General features: G+C 36.6%; 1 protein-coding gene across 4 annotated transcripts in view; it reads right to left on the reverse strand.

The window, feature by feature from the left end:
- The window catches only part of LOC127423929 (TBC1 domain family member 22B-like), a 66,995-nt gene that overhangs the window by 30,325 nt on the left and 13,679 nt on the right, over positions 1-22,991 (reverse strand). For all 4 annotated transcript variants that reach the window (XM_051668631.1, XM_051668632.1, XM_051668630.1 and 1 more), the window contains 5 exons: positions 21,304-21,432; positions 15,659-15,724; positions 14,381-14,495; positions 3,398-3,504; positions 53-128 (listed from right to left, as the gene is read on the reverse strand). In XM_051668631.1, coding sequence (XP_051524591.1) covers positions 53-128; positions 3,398-3,504; positions 14,381-14,495; positions 15,659-15,724; positions 21,304-21,432 — 493 coding nt within the window. The remainder of the gene's footprint in view (positions 1-52; positions 129-3,397; positions 3,505-14,380; positions 14,496-15,658; positions 15,725-21,303; positions 21,433-22,991) is intronic.

The raw sequence follows: 22,991 nt of genomic DNA on the forward strand, positions 1-22,991 counted from the left end.
AGTGAGTGAAAGGAATTGGTAACGATGGTGTTTGTGAACATGATCATCTTACCATCTATTCTGCTGACGAGCTCTTCCAGCGCCTTGACTTTAATCTGAATGCCAGGTTGGGCGAATGTGTAGTTGTCCTGATGAGACAAAACAAATGTGGTATTTAGAAAACAGAATAATTTTACTGTAACTCATTAAATGGGTCATATTGTACTTTTTTATTTTTTTTTTACTCTTCAAATATTTTTCCCCAAGGTCCAAGAGGTTTTCTCAGTTTTATTACAACCAGGAGTTAAATTGGCCAGGAATGATTCAGAACATTGTTCAAACATCTTTGATTCAAAAACGAAAAAAGAGATTGTTTGACAATCCATTCCATTTCCATTCAATTACATATTGTAATTGTGAGATTCTGACTTGAAAAATGTTCAATTCTTCATCGAACTTGTAGAGTTACAAGTTGGAAACTCAAAAAAAAAAAAAAAAAAAAAAGAACCAAATGGCAGCGGCCTCAACAGTTAAAATTAGTTTACACAATTTTTCTGTTTAAAATGCCATTTTATTAAAGCTAGTTAACTGGTGCGCTTTCTATGTTCCTAAACATTTTTGGACAGATGAACAGTAGAATAAATGTAGTGAGTAAATATTTTACTTAACTAACAACAAAGCCGCACTTGGATCAATTTTGGTGTTACGAGCACTGTCATAGAAACAAATAATTTCTAAATTCCGAGGACACGAACAGTTCCGAGTTGATCTACGAGTAAGTCATCTGATCAATACAGTAATTTTGTGATAACAGCATCGATCTAGTAAGCATGCTCCATCTCCATTTACAGTAGCTAGTGTGGTCGCTTAAAACAAAACCCTTAAAGGCTTTTTTAGAGTTTGAAGTGTTTTGTTCTTCCATCTAGTAAATGCAACCAAGTGTGCCCTTGTTTGTGATATACATCCACTGATATGCAGTTACAATTTTTCTTTATTATTAGACCTGTGCCGACGGGTAAGAGACTACATATGTTAAAAACAATATTAATAATACTAAATATAACATACTGAAATCAATGTTATTTATACAATATCTAAATATAATTTTACATTTTACATGTTTGTGTGTATATAGCAATATTTGTTTCTAATATGCTTTCACTGGGATGGTTAAGTCTTGGGTGGTTTTGCTGGGACCACCAGATCTTTTGATTTCCTCACCTCCAGAATCCCAGTTTAACCCTTGTTACAACTCTGGATCTGTTTGTAATGAGACATCAGGTGCAAAGCTTGATGCTTCGCTAAATATAATTCAATGCATTGGGGAATGTTGACGTGTGTAAAAGGGTCATAGAGATTTGCCATCTTGGTGCCAGTTGATTAACTCCAGGAACAGGGGACACCATAATGTCATGTAATTTCATAATAATGTAGTTGTTTCTCTCCATCTCTTCTGTTGTGGGTCATTAAGAACCAGCGGCTGTCTGCTGTGTTGCAACTCGTGTTTAGCCCGAGGGGATGACTGCATGGAAAGACACATTCTGTGTTCTGATCTGTGCATGTTTTCTGGCCTTCAGCCCAGTTTTGTTCAGCCAATGAACACAACACAGCGCGGCCCACGAGACAACCTGACGCTGGCCTGTGTCTGACCCTTGCTCCCGCCAGCAGACAAATGCCCCGACATGCTCACCTCACTCTAACAGAATGTCTTTCTCAAGGGAACGCCAGCTGAATCCCTCCAGCTTAAGCGTCCTAGCTTCAACTTCCTGTCTCAAAAGTTCTTTATATCTCTCTCCCACTGGTGGGAAAGTGTCTTGTCCTTTGGCGCTTCAGCACAAAAAAAGCAGTATTCGTCGTACTTTTTTTTTTTTTTGCAATGTATTCAACTTTGTCTCCGTCTACCAAAAAGGACAGAATGACCACTGCAAGGTTTAGATTGACTAAAAAGACACGAAGAGAGAAATTGGCTTTAGGTTCCAAATCCTTGAGAGCTGCCTTACTTGTCTAATTTTCTATGTGTTTAATCCATGTGTATTTTATTTTCTAATTCTTTTAATTCCATTTTATTCTACAATGTAATTTTTACAGTTTATTTTATTCTAAGTATGTGTAATTTTAGTTTTTTTTTATATATATATATATTATATATATATATTTTCTGTAAAGCACTTTGTAAACAATGTTTTAAAAGGTGTTATATAAATAAAGCTTTACTTACCTACTTACTGCCTAACCTACTTTCAGCAGTGTACATAGGCAGCTGTCTCCTAAGGCAGCATCTTAACCAAGTTGGAAGCCGATATTTTCGTGTGCACATGCGCACAAAGAGCATGTGTGACCAAGAAAGAAAATGCTATAAAACTTTAAAGCATGTCACGCCACTCTTAGATCATTTTGAGGCTTGTTTTAATCTGGATCATCTGCTATAAGTAACAATGTGCCATTTATTCATAAAGTAATAAGCGAAAACGCAGCAAAAAATGCATGCATATTGTTACTTACAGCAGATATTCCCAATTAAAATGAGCCCCAAAACAATGTAACACAGTGCATAGATCTACATATATAAACCTCACAGATCGATGCTAAATAACTTGGCTAACTTGGCTCAAAACATTACTTTGTGAGTGAAATTACTGTGCTTGTTGTATTTAACAAGTTGAGACATTTTTTTTGACACATGAATATCCAAACTGTCTGATGTTTTTAACTATTTCCGTTATGATTAATATGATCATATTAAATTATAAGATGAGCTGTCACAGACTGAGGCTGCACCAGAAAAAATCTTTCTCCATCACTCTGAGAGACTGAGTTGTAAAATTTCCATTATGGTATATTTTGTTTCAGTCTAATATGTACTACATATTTGCACTTTATTATAATAAAGTAACACACTACTCATGCAGAAACATTGCCTAATAACGTAATGACCGATGTATGCAGTTATTAATTTAGAGACTCTCTCCTCGAAATCCGAACACAGTTGGTCAAAAGACACTCATTTTACCAGTTGTTGATGGTGATGGTATCTGTCAATACACATCTCAATACCAGGCAACGAACAGGGCACACACACACACAGAGACAGTGAAGTCAAATTTGCTGCACTAGGTTATGAAAATGATGGATAATTTTCGTTTAATGCAATTGGCCAATTTAAAAGTTCAAAAGTGACTGAGATTATCACACTGCTTGATGTGTTCCTTAGAAGACAAAGTCATACTGGTTTGGAACAACATAAGGGTAAGTAAAAGATGACAGATTTTTCATTTTTGGGGTTAACGGTTCCTTTTTTGGAACAGCCTTTTTGTCTGGAACACCTTTGGTGCCTTAAAATGCTGCCTATGGAGGTAGCACACAAGGTTTTGGAACAGAGTGACTGTCTTTAGGGAACTATGTTTAAACACACACAAACCTGTATGCCATCCAGCAATTTGCTCATGCACCAAAAGCTGTCGGCTTCGATGTTTCGTTGCGTATCCAGGGGTAAGCTTGCCATTTCAAAATTTTCCACATCCTCCTCTGTGGAAAGGAACACACACATACACGGTCAGTGGTCATCAGATAAAACAAACACGCATGCTGCAGGTGCGCTCAGCAGTCATCTCATATGCACAGACAACACAAAGCCATTAGATCATTAGCCGGCAAACTGCGTTCTTTATTCAACGCATTCATCTACCCTCGCTCTCTTTCTCTGCAGGCATTTCCCTTGCAGCTATGACCATTCTTGACTCTTTAAACAGTATGTACTAAATGATGCTGATATGCATATAATGCCCAAGAGAGCCAGACCTGGCTGGGAGAGCCTACGCTGTGCCACTCACCACAGGACTAATGTAGTCCTCACTTTCTCAATCTCTCTCTCTCTCTCTCTTCCTCTTTTCTTAATAAGGATGGAGGGAGGGATTGGGGAGGGAAAGGACAAGGAGCTATTTTGAAGAAGCACTGAGTAAAGAGAGAGAGTGCTCTAGGCATGTTTGCATGCAGCTTGCACATTGCCAAAGCAATTCAGTCAATCACGCATCTGTTATTGCAGTACATGGGAGCTGAAATGTAGATAATAAGGTCGGATGGAAGGTTGAAGACGCAATGAAGAAAACATGCTCCCAAACAACAGAAGATACTCAACTGAAGAAGCCACTCAACACGTGCTGATGGGCACCTTGGCAACCACCACTGAAGTCTGTTGTTAAGACAAAACTGAGGTTTTGGGAGGGTGATGCAATCGTAGACAGAATCAGGCTGCATTTTACACACTTCTATGCATGTAATTCTATTAATTTGATTGAGTATGTAGTAAGTAGAGATAGACTGATATATCGGTTTTACCGATTAATCGTGCCGATAGTTGCATTTTGGAACTATCGATTATCGTCAAAAATGTATGTCAATAGTTGCCGATAATTATTTATTTTATTTTAGTCCTCAGTCTTCCTCAATATTTCATCATTGACAAATGTATCCATATTTTTTAACCTCACTTCAATGTATGTTGTTATTTCGATTACATGATCAAGTGTTTTAAATTTAAGCAAGGGCATGCAAAGAAAAATGCGACTGTATGGAAACTTGCCCCGTCAGCACATACATCCTGTCTCCAACTTCATATCTTGTGAACAATTTAAATATAGAGCCAAGTCTCCATCAATTCAAAATTATAGTCCACGGTGTATTCAAAGCTTGTTTATAGCTAAAATTATACTAGTCTCACATTATACACAAAATCTTATTTCTTTCTGATTATTATTGGGATTTTGGTTGAGCAATCAACATATCTGGGATTTTATTTATTTCGGACTTTTGTAGCCTCTGTGTCTGTGCCCGTCATAGTCAAGTCATTTTTATTTGTATAGTGCTTTTCACAACACACAATGTTTCAAAGCAGCTTTACAGAAAAGCATGCATTAACAGAAAGTGAAACTGTAATATCTATAAAGTCTTACAGTGATCATTGTGTAGTTTGATTAAATATGATTGTAAATTGTGTATAAAAATGTATAATTAAATAATAATTGTATTTAGAACCCCTGTGAGCAAGCTGAAGGCGACTGTGGCAAGGAACACAAAACTCCATATGATGTTGATTAATGGAGAAAAATAACCTTGGGAGAAACCAGGCTTACTGTGGGGGCCAGTTCCCCACTGACTAAACATCATGAATATATTGCCAATATTAGTTATTTATGTACAGTGCAAGTCGTGGTTTAAAATTAGTAAACTAAGTAAGTGTTAAGGGTCAGTGTTTAAACAAAGATTTTGTATGAACTGTAAGATTAATGACTAATGTCTTTGAAGTCCATCCTGGATTAACTGCAGAAGTTCACATAGATGCATTGTCCTTTGCTAGTTGGCTGATGAAGGCATTTGTTGGCAAATAATTGATAGTCCATGTATACCATTTTAAGAGTGTAGTCCATCTTTAGACCAAGGTGATGTAGGCAGAGATCAGTGAGGTGCATCGCAGTTCAACTGGCAGGTCATTTCGGTGAGGTCTATCCTAAATCCAAGGTTCAAGCAGTGACATAAGAAGCATCCCATGATGTCTGGCTGGCACCTGCTGCATTTAGTCATCATAACTCAAGTGATACGTAGCAGTTCGACACCAAGCAGGTTCAAAGCTTTGCAAGTAGTTAACAAAATGTTTTAATTAATACGAAATTTAACGGGTAGCCAATGTAACAACGATAAAATGGGGCTAATATGATCATAGTACGAAAATACTTCTTAAAAACTATCGGCCTTTTCCACCACTTTAGTTAAAGGTATCGGCAAAATCCACTACCAGACGACCTCTGGTAGTAAGACATTATTGTAACACCATTATTGTGTTGACAGTATTGGGAAACATTACAACATCATAAAATTGCATGTCACATACTGTTTGCATTTACACATAAGCTTTACCACCTTAAAAAAATATTTTTATTTAAAGGCAATTTGTGTAATTTATTCGACGTTAAAATATTTTTATCTTAATATGTCACATAACTATAAGTAAGCCATTCATAGGTTGATTCCCCCCAAAAGCATAAACACTGGTGCTATCAAAACATTGCTCTGTTTGTTTAAGCGTCCGATTCAGATTCCTCAATGGTTTCATTAATGATCTTTTGAGGAAGACATATTTTGAAATAAGAAATGCAATTGTTTTTTAGATTTACTGCCCTCAGCAGCCGGTCACCAAATTACTATTTAAGAGAATCGACTAATAAGAGTGATTCATTCGGAAATCAGACTGTACTTGTCACACTGCGTTTGTGCTTTTTATAAAAAAGAACAGACTCCTAAGTGTTATTTGTTCGGGAATTGGACTACCCTGGTCACAATGTATGTTTCACGCAGCTAATTTAGTAGTATTGTTGCAGCGCCACTGAATGGTAGCGCAGGAAACACTGTTAGAGTATTTTAGTAAAGTTTTCTGTCCGCATCAGTGGTAGAATGCACTTTCGAGAACCCTTCACAGAAACAAAAGTAATGAAAATCATTCCATCATTCAGTTAAAATTGGAAATGGTTCTGAATAAGAACTGGTTCTTGGTATCCAACCCTAGGTGTTTGCTCACCAATGGCAAATGGGGGAGGATTTTGGGAAACCAGTTTGAAAACTATTTGCAATTCTGTTCTTTGCAACACTGCTCTTCTACAGTATAGCACAAGGGGTTTCAGGCAGTATTAGTCAAAATTAGGTCAGAAAAGGGGCCTGGGTAGCTCAGTGGTAAAATACGCTGGCTACCACCCCTGGAGTTCGCTAGTTCGAATCCCAGGGCGTGCTGAGTGACTCCAGCCAGGTCTCCTAAGCAACCAAATTGGCCCAGTTGCTAGGGAGGGTAGAGTCACATGGGGTAACCTCCTCATGGTCGCTGTAATGTGGTTTGTTCTCGGTGGGGCGCATGGTGAATTGAGCGTGGTTGCCGTGGTGGACGGCGTGAAGCCTCCACATGCGCTATGTCTCCGTGGCAACGCGCTCAACAAGCCACGTGATAAGATGCGCGGGTTGACTGTCTCAGACGCGGAGGCAACTGGGATTCGTCCTCCGCCACCCGGACTGAGGTGAATCACTATGCGACCACGAGGACTTAGAGCACATTGGGAATTGGGCATTCCAAATTGGCAGAAAAAGGGGAAAAATCCCAAAAAAAAAAAAAAGATTAGGTCAGAAACAGGACACCATCTGAGCAAATACTATTTTAATGTATTAGGATTTGGGGCAGATCCAAATCTCCCATACTTTATAATACAGATAGTATAAAAATTGGAATGTAGCACCAATCTCAGAATGACAATCTGAATCACATCAGCAACACTACAAAGACTCAAAGTCATAATCAGATTCACTCAGTACTTTTACACATTTGCACATCAAAGTTTAATTTTAGATGGACCAAAACAATCATTCATCTTTTTAAAATGTCATGTAAAAGCTTTAGTCTGACTGAAATCACACCAGTCCGATTTTTGTGAAGTCAGACTAACAGACCTAGATAACGCCGTTATAGCTAAGCATCTTACAGCATGTATACACATTGATCGGACCACAATTGGCTTCGACATTGTGCATATGGACTGGCTGTAGCTCGATTATAATTGTTCATGTAAACATACTGATTGAAACTATGAATCAGAGGGCAGTGGGCGAGGAAACGCTCTGCTCAAACTCTTCGAGAGGGAACTGCCAGTAAACCTCTGCATTGCAGTAGGAAGAACAGCTGATGTGGGAACGAGTGAGAGCTGGGATGGGTTTGAGTAGAAAAGACAGATGAAGAATGACAGGAAGGAGCTGGCAGGAAGAAAAACCAAAAAAGCAGAGTAAATTGCCCTTTTTGACCACAAATGAAGCGTGGAGTGCCCTGGTGGTCATGGGCCAGGCTGTATGTCACTGGCCACCACACTTGAGAGACTCCTGATCCATTTAGCTCTCCACAATTCTACATCACTCCAAAGCTTTGCACGCACGCACACACACAAACACAGAGTGCTGCTGTATAAAGCTGCTTTGGAGAATGCAGGGGAAATCCTTTTTGTGCCAAAAAGAGAGGATTTGCTACCCTGTTCTCTGAACCTGTAGGGAAAAAGGAGTCATTGTGCAGTGTCTGAGAGAGAAGCCCATTTCTACTAGATGACCTGAGAGATCATTCAATAATAAGTGACTTGTGGAACAAGGTCGTACCTCGCTGTCCCTCACTGTCTTCCTACATGATCTGTAAAACCCTAAATGGATGAGCCATATTTTAAGTCATATTTAAAATATCCACACAATTGTGAGCACAAATCTATTGACACCTATATTAATGCAAGAAGTTGCTTTGCAACTGTAAACAGCCAACAGTTGAACTATATTAGGGTGTTTGGCATAACTTTTGGGAAGCTGACATGTCCTGCTGTGACATGATATACTCCTAAAGCTATTTAAAAAACAATTTGCCAATTTTTTAAAAACTACACATGCAGTTTTTATAACCTCATACAAATAAAGAGGCTACATGGAATATTTGTACTTTTAAAAGTTAATTTGACAAAACGCATAACTAATTAAAATAAACTAGAAGACAAAAAGGTAATTACAAAAAGGTAAAAAACTTAAGTGACCTTTTATAGCACCTAAAATACACTTTTTCTTATTTATTCACACACATTTTAACCTAAAATCTTGAAAAAGAAGTGCATGGACATGTTATGCATTAACTTAAAACACATTAACACTGAAAAACATTATTTTGAGGTGAAGTAAATATAGCAGAAAAGATTGAGTACTTTCTACATTGACTAAGTTAAAGCATGAACTTAAAAATATTAGGTCAATTCAACATTTGTTTTTAATTCAAACATGTAAAAATTAATGCCTTAGCTTTTAAGTAAATATTATGTACAACCCCAATTCCGAAAAAGTTGGGACAGTATGAAAAATGCTAATAAAAAAAAAAAAAGGAGTGATTTGTAAATTATATTCACCCTTTGCTACATTGAAAGCACTACAACTACACATTATATGATGTTTTACCTTGTGAATTTCATTGTTTTGTTTTTTTTTGATCAGATGATTGCAACATGCTCCAAAAAAGTTGGGACAGTCACGTGTTTACCACTGTGAAACATCACCACTTCTTCTAATAACACTTATTAAGCATTTGGGCACTGAAGACACAAGTTTGTTAAGTTTAGAAAGTGGACTTCTCCCCCATTCATCCATTATACAGGTCTTCAGCTGCACAATTGCATGGGGTCTTCATTGCTGGATGGTGTGCTTCATAATGCGCCACACATTCTCAATTGGAGACAGGTCAGAACTGCAGGCAAGCCAATCTAACACCCACACTCTCTGCTCACACAGACATGCACTTGTAAACCAGGCAGTATGTGGTTTGAAGTTGTCCTGCTGGAAAAAGCAGGGATGTCCCTGAAAAAGACGGTGCTGGCAGTATGTTGCTCCAACATTTTTACATATCTGCCTGCATTAATGGTGCCCTCACAGATGCGCAAGTTACCCATGCCATTGTTACTGACACACCCCTGGCCCATACAGACACTGGCTTTTGGACCTGATGCTGATAACAGCTTGGATGGTCCTTTTCCTCTTTGGCCCGGATAACACAACACCTTTGTTTTTCCAAAATTATTTGAAATGTGGACTCAGACCAAAAAATTCAGTTCCACTGTTCTACTTTCCATCTAAGATGAGACTGATCCCAGAGATGTCAGCAGCACTTCTGGACAGTGTTGATGTAGGGCTTCTGCTTTGCAAAGTAAAGTCTTAACTTGCATCTGTGGATGCAGCGGCAAGTGGTGTTGACTAAAAAAGGTTACTAAAGTAATAACAAGCCCATGTTCATGAATCCATTACAGATGAATGATGTTTTTTTAGACAGTGATGTCTGAGGGATCAGAGATCATGCTCATTCAGAAGTGGTTTTCGTCTTGCCCTTTACGCACCAAGATTTGACCAGATTCCTTGAATCTTTTAACTATATTGTGCACTGTAGAGGGTGAAATGCCCAAAATCCATCCAATTTGTCTTTAGGGAATACTGTTCTTCATTGTTGCTGGATTATTTGCTGAAGCATCTGTTGGCGAATTGACAAGTCTCGAATGACCCTTGCTGTTGAAGGACTAGGCTGTTTTTGGAGGCTCCCTATATACGACACGATTGCCTCACCTGTTTAACATCTCCTGTTTCACATCGCCTTGTTATTTCAACTCGTCAGATTGTTAGTAGTCTTAAATTGCCTGTCTCAACTTTTTTGAAATAACAGAACAATGAAATTTTAATGAAATTCACAAGATAAAACATCATATAATGTGTAGTTGTAGTGCTTTCAATATAGCAAAGGGTGAATATAATTTACAAATCACTCCTTTGTGTTTTTATTAGCATTTTTCATACTGTCCCAACTTTTTCGGAATTGGGGTTATGATTATTTGTTATTTTTACAATGCATCATCATGTATCAATCATAAAGAAAACCTTGTCATATTTTTTTGGTATATAATAATAATAATACTGGTAAATCAGTACATTTTACTTAACTTTTCAAAGCTGTTGTTCCCAGCATGCATTGGGTTTGAATAATTAATGAGTTTGCATGGCTTCACAGTTTGCAAGATTATATACACCATTTATATTGATGATTTTGTTGTTACATTTGGTAACTTATTATGTGAAGTCTGAATTAAATTTTCTACACAAAATTACCCTTTCAAAAAAAGATCTGTTAATTGTTACCATCATCGTGTTTTGTGCTACATGTATTAAGGTCAGCGTGCGCAGCTCCAAATTGTACTCCAATTGCCAGATAGTTCATGTGGAAAGCTTCCATATATCATATAGTACATTATTTTCATAGTAATAAAGTTCAAAATATGGAATGTTCTCGTAAAATATCAATTAAAATTTTACTTTTTTTTTTATATCAGGTACATCAGATTTGCAAGTACAAGTTACATTTACTCCCTTCAATCAATGATATGACATGAAATTAAGTAGATTTTACTTCATTTTTTACCATTAAAATTCACTTAGAAAAACAGCAAAAATCAGCTAAATAAAAATTAAGTAAATCTTACTTGCCATTTTTTCCAGTGTACTTGTTTGAAAAGTAGTTTATTGTGATTATTATTATTATTAACTAATTCAATTATCTATTGAACATAGGTGTCGTTTTAAAAAAACAACAAGCAACAAGAGGCTGTGCGTTAGTGTTTTAACCCCTTAATCAAGGTAAAAAAAACACTGTAATGTACAACCCTTCATGGCTTATTAATCAAATTCAACACCAAACTACAATAAACTCCAGACTATCCATCTAGCCCAGACTGTCCACGTAATCCTAAAACTGCACTGTAACGGCACGAATAATAGCCCATAAAACTAGGAAAGCAATAAATAAAAAGGTGAGAATATCACACACCCTCTTCAGTCATAAAAAATGAATGTGTGTGTGTGTGTGTGTGTGGGAGAGAGATAGGGCATTGATGCTTTACAGAAGAGATTTCCCTGCTGTCCTCTTTGCCTGTCAGGGTAAATGTGATGATTTACCCTTTGAGAATTTTCTGTCTCTCTCTCTCACTGTCTCTCACTCTCTCTACTTCAAATCCTTAGGTGCATCAATACAAACACTTTAAACCGAAGGGCGCCATGACTCTCCTTCCTGCCGGCTACTCTTTAAAACACTACTCGCTGATATTGAGCTTTGTGTGAAGCGTTAATACTCTCTCTTCCGCTTTCTCTCTCTGAGGACGGCCTTTGCAGAAAGCTAAAAAGCTCACAGGAGTCCTAGAAAGCCACTGAGCCGTGCCATTTAAGAGAAACAGCAAACGGAGTAAAAGTTGCAGAAAATGGCAAAAATGTCAGCTTTGAGAGCAATCCTATTCCAGAATGTATACTTCCTTGCTACACAGTATGCAAATAGCAGTACGTCAAATGAGTAGGATGTCCGTATCCTCAGTATTCATGATAAATACTCTTAACAGAATCGTAAACTTGGTGCAAAAACACATTTCATCATTATTTGTAGCTAACAGGCCAAGCTTACTTCAATAACCTGAAAAGTATATTTTTTTCAATGTTAAATTTCACCAATCCCAGTTTACTGTAATATGCACAAGCAGAAATTACAAAATTCACCTTCAAACAATATAGCGACGAAACCATAAAAGTCCTTGAATAGTCTCTCGATACTGATTTTGATTCGCATTTATTCAATTCTGATTACTTTGGGTAAATTTATAGTAATATTATAGTATAATAAAATATATAGTAAATTCAGTAATAACGTCCACTTTGCTTACATACTAAAGCAATTGAAGGATTCCCAATACAAATTTCGATATCACAACAAAATGCTAACTAATTTGAGCAACACTGTTTCAAGTTCTCAAGTAATTATTTAAGACAAGTCAGTAATAAGTAAGAACAAAGAAACAAATTTGAAAGCAACAGAACAAATAAAAACAATAGAACAAAGATACAAATTAATAGAACAGTGCTTTGAAATTTTAAAGCACAGTATAAAATGTTCAAGTAACCATTCAGAAATTGAAAATAGTAATGAAATGTTTGTCCCACTGTTTACGTTGACTTTAGACAAAGTCTGTGTTTACATTTTCATGGAATTTTGAAGTGTATTTTACCGTTTAGTCATGAATACGTTAATACCGTAACGCCGCGAGTGTTCACAGAGCACACGCACACAAGCGCATACGCAGTCATTCAAACAGCGCACAGATGCCGAAATGAGGAAATAATCATCTTCAAGATTCTTGTTATTTATGTAGTTTCTCTCTCTACTCTCTTCTCCTTTTGGCTTGTTAATGAAATCAACCAGTTGTTGTCTTGCGATCGACTGGTTGATCGCGATCGACATGAGTAAAAGATCGATCTTGTGATTTTGAGAATCGATACTGGGATCATTAAAATGAATTTTGCGATTAATCGGAAAATCTTTTTTTAACCAGCCCAAAAGAGTCATGTAAATCATTTTGAGGCTGGTGATGTTACACTGATCTGTGCTCAGGTGCTTTACAGTTTCGCAATTGTAGTCAGTAAGCCAATTTGGGAATGTAATTATGCTACACATCTGCACACCTACAAAACATACTTTCGAGATCAACGGTCGAAATGCTTCTTCCCGAAAATAGTACATGCTATGGAAGTACCGGAATTCGGACGCAGCCCAGGTTAAGCCGTTATCACAATAAACCCCAGCGCATATTCGACAGCAGGGGTGAAACTCGCGGTAGGGGAGATCGCCTCGCAGGCATGCACTTCTCCCTTTTATCTCCCGTTGACAGCGTGTATGGATCATGAGGTCCGTTCAGATGCATTGATTGGCGGGTCGAGCCCCCACTGTGTGCACGGCGCCCTCCACAAGCCTCTGTAAACACTTAAATCCCACGGATCAATGCGGCTCATTCAACCTGCTGCATTGAATCGCTCACTCACACTCACAGTGAATCGCAAACACATATTCTCACTAGCAAACAAATTAGAGGCAGACAGGCCCACAGAATGAGACGAAAGCTTCAATGTGAAAAATCAGCTTTTCAGTAAATGAGCTTAGTGAAGAACAGAGGGATTGGGAGAAGGAAGAGAGAACTGAAGGTAAGGTAGACAGCAAGCGAGGGAGAGACAGACAGAGGAGAGAAAGAGAAATCGATTGGTGATCCAGATAAACTGTGGGTATGTCCCGATGCTTGGACTGGTGACATTGCAGCAGCAGCACGGCAGAGAGATCGATGAGCCTCCTTTTGCTCTTCTGTAATCCTTAACTATCCATAAGTAATTAACCTTCAGATGAGAGGACATGAAATAAATAAGGAAGGGAGGGAAAGACTGCTGGGAGGTGGGAGAATAGCAATGAGGACGAGAGCTGGAGAGTCTATTTGCCTCTCTGGTTGGTTGTCTCCTCCCCTCTCCTTGTCTGTCCATCTCCAAATTCCTTCTCTCAGTTTGTCTTTCTCCTTTTCCCATCTGTACTGCATGTCTGTCTGTCTGTCTCTCCATCTGAGTTCCACATGTTTTTCTCTTAGTCTCCCTCTCCTTTCCATCTGTATCTCTTTGTCTGTGTCTTTTCCTCTCCCTGTCTGTCACTCTCTCTTCTTTGTCAGTTTCTCCCTTCTCTCCTTCTCTCAGTCTGTCTCCCTAACTCTGTTTTTTTTTTTTTATTTCACCTCATATCATATTGTCAAGTTTGTTTACATCTATATAACCATTTTCCACCTCTGTCTGTCAGTTACAGGCCTGACTACTTGTCAAGTCATAGACATCAACACACTATTAGCTGAACAAACAGAACTTGTGTGCCCAAACAAAATTCAAAATGATGAGAAATTTGTGTCAACTGGACTGATTGATCTTAATGGAACCAATGAAACACTGGCAGAAGGCAGGATATTTCCCTTACCTACGAATTCTGAGAGGAAGACCACAAAAAAGGGTGTGACTAGGTCATTAATGCCCTGCACGTATCCACTAGCAGGGTGACGGATAGCCCAGATGAACAGAATCCTCTCAAAGACCTGAAAAACAAGACAATCCCTCTGAATGTCCGCAAAATGATTTATTTTCCAAAAGAACTGTAATTGTTGTTAATTCCTTTTAGGAATTACTGTTGTTGAATTCAGACTCTTGGCAAACCAACAGGTCCACTCATTCTGACCCATGCATCTTCAAACGCAGCTGCATTTAAAGTGTGTTTCTTCACTTTTATGGGCTACAAGTGTTCTACAATTCTGTATGTGTTAAAAACACCACAGCACCCTCTGCTGGTAAGCATGCAATGACAAAAAGCTCAGTTAAACCAATACATGCCAGCTGCAACCAGTGAAAAATCGTAAATCGATATCAAATGATAATCGATTAGCAAAATCTCTTTTTGGCTCAATTTCAAAAGCCTATCATGAACATATCTGTGTATGTATGTATGTGTGTATGTATGTATATATATATATATATATATATATACACACACACATACATACATACATACACACATATACATATACATGTATATAATTATTAAATTATATTTTGCTCAAAATATGAAGCATGTTTTTTAGGACTAAAGAAATATTTTACATTGACATTATTTTCATGACAATTGAAAAAAGGACATTACCTCCCAATTCTCATTACTGTAATGTGGGAAAAAATTATGATATATTATTTACATTATATAGTATTTATACACCATGGCAATATTTGCTGCACTGCCATTATTTTATGTTGAAACAAATACAAATGGCTGCATTATAGTATTTGTTACTGTGGAAAAAATACCAGTATTACAATAAGTACTGTATGTCAATAATGAGAATCTAATGAGAATCAATATTGAGAAAATGGGATTATAAAAAACTTAAGTAAATGTTAAAAGGAAACATTTTGATAATTTGCATTTGGGAGGAAAATATGCATAATTGTCATAAAAATAATGTCACAATCTTAATAGCCCTAAAATAGGCTTCATTTTCTCTATGCAAAACATTTTGCGGTGAAATATGACCTAGACATGTTTTTTTTTAAGAGATTCGACCTCTAGCTTTGTAAACAAATTAAGTGTGAAGTGCTTGCTGTGTGTGCATGTGATCAGTCCTTTTGTATGATGCTGGTGGGTATCTGACACAGGTGCAGTATGATGCAAGACTCAGGTGTTGACAAAAAGGAAGATATCATCACCTACCTCCTGCACCAGTGGCTGCTGGAACAAAGGAATCAAAGGGTTTGTCCTCGGGATATCGATGTGAATCTGTCCAAAAATACACACAAAAACACAAACACAAACCCGTTACCGACTCAGTGTGTCAGAAACACAGGTGACCTGGGTGAAAAATAAGAGATTAAATCAATATGCCCCGCAGCACTAAATTGAGTTACATGTGCCTTTTCCCTTCCAGTAAATGGAGGAAAACCATCAAGGCCGAAACTGCACGTATCGATCCGGTTTCGTAACAAGCTATACATGAAACCGGCAGGAATTCTCTTTGAAAATGGACAATGCTGCATCCATACAGGAGGCAACCCTTCCGTTTCATCTGGTTGACTCTTATTTTCTTTTGTCCTTGCTCTCTTCGAACGTACACTGCAATAAGGTTCTTATTCTGTATCTTTGTCTTGTTTTACAGTAAAAATATCTAGACATCATTAAAACAAGATAGAATTACTTGAGAAACAAAATAACATGATATGATATTAAGACTTGTTTTTTTAGATAAATCTGTCAAAATTTGGTGAGATCTATGCTTCAAACAAGAAAATGCATTTGAGGTAAGAAGAGAAACACTGCAAAAAATGATTTTCAAGACAAGTATTTTTGTATTTTCCAGTAAAAATATCAAAACATTCTTAAAACGTGATTTATTTACTGGACAAGCAAACTGGCATAAGATTATAAGTCTTGTTTTGAGAGAAATCTAACTGAATTTACTGTTTGCTAATGGGGTAAGAAAAGTCAGATTTCTCTTAAAACTAGCAAATAAATCACGTTTTAAGAATGTTTCGATAATTTTACAGGAAAACAAGACACAAATACTTGTCTTGAAAATATTTTTTTTTGCATTGAACTTAATTTAAAGAGAAAATTCACTGGGGTTTTTTTTTTTTTTTCTTACCCCATTTTTCAAACAGTTTTTTCTTGTTTAAAGTGATAAGCTCACTTTTTATTAGTTAGATTTCTCTAAAAACAAGACTTAATATCTGATGTCATTTTGCTGCTCAAATAGATGTATCTTGTTTTAAAGGGATAGAGACCCAAACACTTTAATTGTGTAATAATTGACACCCTCATATTGTTCCAAATGCAACTTTCTTTCTTATGTGGAACACAAAAGGGAATGTTTTATTGAAAATCTTAGTCCATCTTATCAATACAAAGGCAGGGGATGGTGCCTCACTTTAAAGTTTTAAAAAGGACCCAAAAGTATCTATGCACCTCATGCACACATCAAAACTTGTGCTAAATCATGCAAGTTCAAGCTTTTTCTCTTAGTTCTCAGACATCAAGATTTTCGCTGAAACATGACTTAAATTTCACATTGTTTCTCACCAAAACCTATCGTATGCCTTCAGAAGACATGGAATATGACGCACGAGCCAGATTGACTACTTTTAGGATACTTTTGGGTCCTTTAAGCTTTAACGTGAGTTTCTATCAACTGACAATGTGTTGAAATGATGGGCCATGATGTTTGTTAAAACATCTCCTTTTGTATACTGCATAAAACATTTTTTACAGTTTGGAAAGACATGAGGGTGAGTAAATGATGACAGTGTTCATTTAGGGCTAAACTATTACTTTAAAACAAGAAGAAAAATGTCAATGGGTTAAGAAAAAAACCAAACAATTCAATTCAGAGGGAACAAGTTTATTTTTCTAAATAAATAGTGTTTTCTTGTTTTACGCATGACCCTAACTTTTTTGAGTTCTCAACAAGAAAGCAATACTTAATTTCCTTAAAGTAAACAGTTTTCAGATAAAACAAGACAAAAATATGGAGTAAGACAATGATTTTTGCAGTAATCTGGTTGCCTCTTATCGTCTTTCCTCTCTCTATTTCTAATTCTATCATATCTTCACAGAAATGGCTCTGCAGTAATGCAGGTCACTTGACGGCCACCGAAATGTAGTTCACTTGTATTCACTGCCGATCTATGCCCTCTCAGATGTGACCACACTAAAAGGTCATTTAGAGTTTTTCCGCAGACAGCTAGGGGCCAGTCCAACGGCTCTGTACGACCATATAAATCCTTATAAAGTCTGTGTCCATTTTGTATTTCAGTAGACGAAATAAGGGGCTGGGAGCCAGCGAGCCTTGAGGAACATGACGAGAGGAGAGGAAGTAAGGAATAGCAATTGACTACCAGCCCTGCACCATTAACCCGAGTTTTACAGCCCATAAGAATATTGATTCCAGCCCCCCATTAATAACACGCAGTACAAAATCTGGGTGTATTACTAAAGCTTTTCAGACGCAGGTGTTACATTAACTGCAGAAATGGATTAGCATGAAGGGTGGTTGGGTTTTTCCAAATGAGTGTGGTGTGGTGTAGCCAGTGGTTAAAGATTTGGGCTTTTGTTGCTTCATAGTTCATATGTTCAAACTAAGGCTGCACGATTTGGCAAGAAAAAAAAAATATATATATATATATATCACACTGCAATTATTTTGACAGATATTGCGATTGCGATTTGAGCTGCGATATCTTAAACATTTAACATCTTGTATTACTGTTTCTTAAAATATAATGTGGTACATAGACATTAGACTGAAAATAACTCCTTTAAAACTCCAAACTACTGAGAAAAACCCATTCATATAACACTCTAAAGTAACTCAAACCTAACATATGCTCAGTGCTCCATGTACGTTTATGTTGACCTTAAAGATAACACTATATAACACAATTTTTGTTCCTGGGTAGTAAGTGATATTTCCTAGTTGCTTATGCCTCAAAAGTATAGAAAATGGCTATTATTCCCCACAAACTTTGCTTTTGTGACCAGAACAGTGATATTTTGAAATTTACCTATTTCCAATGAGAAAACAGGCGAATGTGTCTTATCGTTCACATAAAGTCAGAAAAAAACAACATATGAATCCAAAATCCTTCTTTATCTGTGGTCCGACGAAGACACCGGCTTTGACCTTTGCCTCAGACAGCTTAGGGAAGAAGAGTGCAGTGGTGGCATCAGCACCTCCCGGGGGTCCACCAGTGGCTTGACGTTGTTCCTCCCCACAGAGAACTTGGTCTGCTGTGGCCAGTCCCGCCTGTGGTAGTGCGCCTTGGTGTCCCTGCTGTCCCAAAGGTAAAGATAGCAGGGAAACTTGGTAAAACCACCTTGGAGACCCATCATGAATGCCACCATTTTGAAGTCTCCTATGACCTCCCAGCCATACTCATCAAACTTCAAGGTGTCCAGAAAGGTCTTAATGCTGTTGTAATCCTCTTTGAGGTGCACCAAGTGAGCCAGGGGAAGAGACGGGTACTTGTTACCATTATGGACCAGCACGGCTTTGAATATTACTTTAGTATAAATACATGTTCATTTGGATTCAAATTCGCCCGTTTTCTCATTGGAAATAGGTAAATTTCAAAATATCACTGTCCTGGTCACAAAAGCAAAGTTTGTGGGGAATAATAGTCATTTTCTATATTTTTGAGGCATAAGCAATTAGGAAATAACACTTACTACCCAGGAAAAAAAAAAAAAAAAATCAGTCATGATTAATAATTGACTATGTTGTTCCATTACAGATTCAGGTCACAGCAAACTTCCTTTATTATCCTGAACCAAAACAACACCTAAGCCTATTCTTTGAATATGTAATTGCGTAACTCAGTTCTCACTCAAATACTAAATTGCATTACCAGTCAATGCAATCATTACCAGTCATGCATTAATGTCATGTTTCACCTGTTCCACTGCACTGAATCTAATTATAGCTCATTCTTACAGCTGTTTTTGCACAACATTTTTCCTCTAGGATCAATATTGTGTATTAGCTATCTACCTACAAGTCAGAAAGATATCCAGTATTTGCCTGTGGGCCGTTAAGGTTTAGAAACTGTTTCATTTAAAGAAGGTGATAAGATTAAACTGTAGCCAGACGTTTGACTATAGGCATAAAGTCTGGTCCACTTTGCAGTGTACTGTGGCCAAGAATTGCACAATTAGAAAGGAAGTGGCTGCCTAACCAACACTTAAATTGACCAATCATAGTTTTAGAGAAGTTAAGGGTAAATCTGAAATCGATGATACCACAATAATAGACTGGTGTGCAACAAAGCAATAGCTCATTCAAAAAAATATACGCTGCAGTCTTTTTGCAAAAGCATGTACACACAGTGCAAAAGAAATTAGTTAAAAATGTGTGCACACTGGCCAGAATTTGAATACATCAAAATTATTAAGTACCGATTATTACACAGACATAACTGTTAAAGGCAGAAATAAATATCTTTCAAAGATCTGATTCCATGGACTGTGCTAATTTTGTCAAATCTGGTGACTAATTCTTCCTCATGAACAGTACATTTGCACGCACTTAAAAGTTCAATTTCAGTCAAACTAAAACAATACTTCATCTTTTTAAAATGTCAATGAAGAACTTGTGTCATTAGCTCTTTTTGTATTCAATTAAGAATCCACAATTGGAAAAATTACTTTTGTTATTATTCATCTAGAAATCCAATGACTTGTTTTCCTTACTTTTGCATGTTTGATTTTCTATTTAAAAAGAAATAAAGAGAATGTTTTTTTTTCTTTTTTTTAAACAGTTCACCGCTTTTATGTTGAATAGATGAATTTGCCTTCATAATATAACACTACAAAAAAGACTTTTTGTCTTGTTTTCCAAAAAAATTTCCAATTTTCCAACTTTTTGTCTTGCTTTCAGAGGAATCTAACAAAATTTAGTGAGGTTTTCTTATAACAAGAAAAACTATTTGCCAATGGGGTAAGAAAATAAAAACTTGATTCAAAGAAAAAACAAGTTTATTTTTCTTACCCCACTGGCAATAGTTTTTTTCTTTTAAGCATTAATCCCACCAAATTTTGTTTGATTTCTCTGAAAACACAAAATACTTTGTAAAATTGCAGTGTAAATTCTTTATCATTTATTCTTGAAAACATAAAGGCATTTTCCCCTTTTTTACTACACTGAAAATAATATATTTTTTAAAGAGTATTTTTATCTTATTTTTTTCATTCAAGTATTTAAACTTCCTTAAAAAAAGAAAAAATTACTTGAGAGGCAGAATTACAGTATATAAGATATTAAGTCTTGTTTACAGAGTAATCTAATAAAATTAGGTAGGGTTTATGCTCAGAACAAGAAAAAAAAAAAAAAAACATTTGCCAATGGGGACGAAAAATTTACTTTATTCCCTTTGAATTACGTCTAATGTAATTTTGCTTCTTATGTAAATTTATCTTGTTTTAAGAATTTTTAGATAATTTTACTGGAATACAACACACAAAAAAAAATCATTTTTTTTATTATTATTAATATTATTTATTTATTTTTTTAAGTTGAGCATAACAGAAAATAAGGAAAACAAGTTGTTATTTGTTTTTATATATTGGATTTCTCGACGAATAAAGACAAAAGTAATTTTTGTATTTTTCCAACACTGGATTTTTAATTTTATATGAAAAGCATCATCGAATACACAAAAAACCCACTGTAGCTTGATTATAACTGTGCATATGAACGTACTGATTGTAGCATCTGGTATATGCATCATACGGTCCTTGCTCCATGGGCGGAGAGTTGGTGCACCATCTGAGACTGAAACTACTCAGGAAAAGGCTAAGTTGAGTGTTACCTGTCTATACGTGTCCCTGTGGTTCTCATCTGTTCTGGAATGGTAATACTGCTCAATGAAGCCAAAATACTCCTCCCTCTTTCTCTGGAGAACCAGATCCCGCCGTTCCTTATTGGCTGGAAGATAGCCCTGAGAAAAAGAACAGGAAGATAGGAAATCAGATGGAAAATGAGAAGTCTTCATAAGAAGTCTCACAAGTGTGTCATTTTAACCTATTACCAAAACATAACCTATAAATAATGCAAACTAGAGATATTAAAACCAGTGATAAATAAATACTATGCAATTAATGCAAGAAAATGTACCATGTTGTTGTTTCGATCTGTTTTGGCAGTGTATATTTCATATATCCTCTCTAATTTCATGCTCTTTTCTTGTTTTTGCGCTGCTCATATAACGTAGTAATAGCACACAACAAGCTGCTTGATTTGAGGTGCCATTCATGTTTGTAGCACCAACAATGTGTGGCGAGTTAAATGCTTAAATGTAATACATAGGAACAGTCAAAAATACAGAACATGAAGAAATCATGAGTCTGGCACATTAAACTTCCAATCATGTAGCTACTAAACTAACACACAGGCAGGAATTTACTGTACAAGTACATAGAAAATAGCATCAGACAAGTCCCTAAAGAACAGACAGCAAGTGCAGGGTATTTGTTGAGAAGATGTGAAGGCGTAGAAGCTGTCAAAGAGAGTTGTCATGATACTCCATTAGGTTTCTGAAAACTGTGTTTTTAAAGTGTCTTCCCCTCCTATTCTTTCTCAACTCAATATAATGAGCATGCACACAGAGCTGCAAACTGCTTGATATACATTAATAATAATCATTCTGAATCCACCTCTCCATTCCGTTCATGCCTGTTGCTTTAGGCGAGTAATAAGTGCAAGATCTTGCAGTCCATCCACTCTTTTTGGATTCTCCCCATAATCAGCTTTTCAAACTTTTCTACGAGCAATTACATTCCATGCTGAAAATCGAAATCATCTTAAAAAGGGTTTCCAATGTGATTCTGAGAAGGTCTTGGAAAGTTTGCATTCTGTAAATCCTGGATCGTAATTTGGAAACGTACAAACATACAGCAGGACAAGTGCAGTCCGATTTGCAAACGAATGACTCATTTGAGCTGCTATCTTTATGATAAATCGGTCAAAATGACTCACAAAGAGTCTCAAACACATCTGTCTGAAGACGGCGTCTCACTAGCTGATTATTTTTCTCCGATTTTTAGTCTTAAGCTTCATTTAAATACATAAATGCATTAAAACGGCCCACTCACAGACTTAGTCAGAGCAGTTAAAGAAATTAACATTTTACTCTAAATAAACCAAGAAACGTTACAGTGTAAAAACAGTGTGAGACTTAAATCAGTGTAATTACTAACTGATAGTTAATATGACAATACATAGTTAAAGATACACACTTGGAACAGAGTTTTGTTTAAATTTGCACTTAAATTAAAATGTTACCAAACAGAATTGTTTTTGAATAGAATTGAATCAATTATTTGGTTCTTCCTCAAAAGAACTAAAAGAATCATTTATTGGATCATGATGGAATAGTAATCTTTAAGTGGAATCAGAACCACAACTAGAATTGCTAAATTCCTTATGATTCAAAATCCAACGGCCGGTGACATAACATGAACGTGACACATGCCTACAACTCCAAGCCCCAAAATCAAA

The sequence above is a fragment of the Myxocyprinus asiaticus genome, chromosome 33 (assembly GCF_019703515.2).
Source record: "Myxocyprinus asiaticus isolate MX2 ecotype Aquarium Trade chromosome 33, UBuf_Myxa_2, whole genome shotgun sequence".
Lineage (NCBI taxonomy): Eukaryota > Metazoa > Chordata > Actinopteri > Cypriniformes > Catostomidae > Myxocyprinus > Myxocyprinus asiaticus.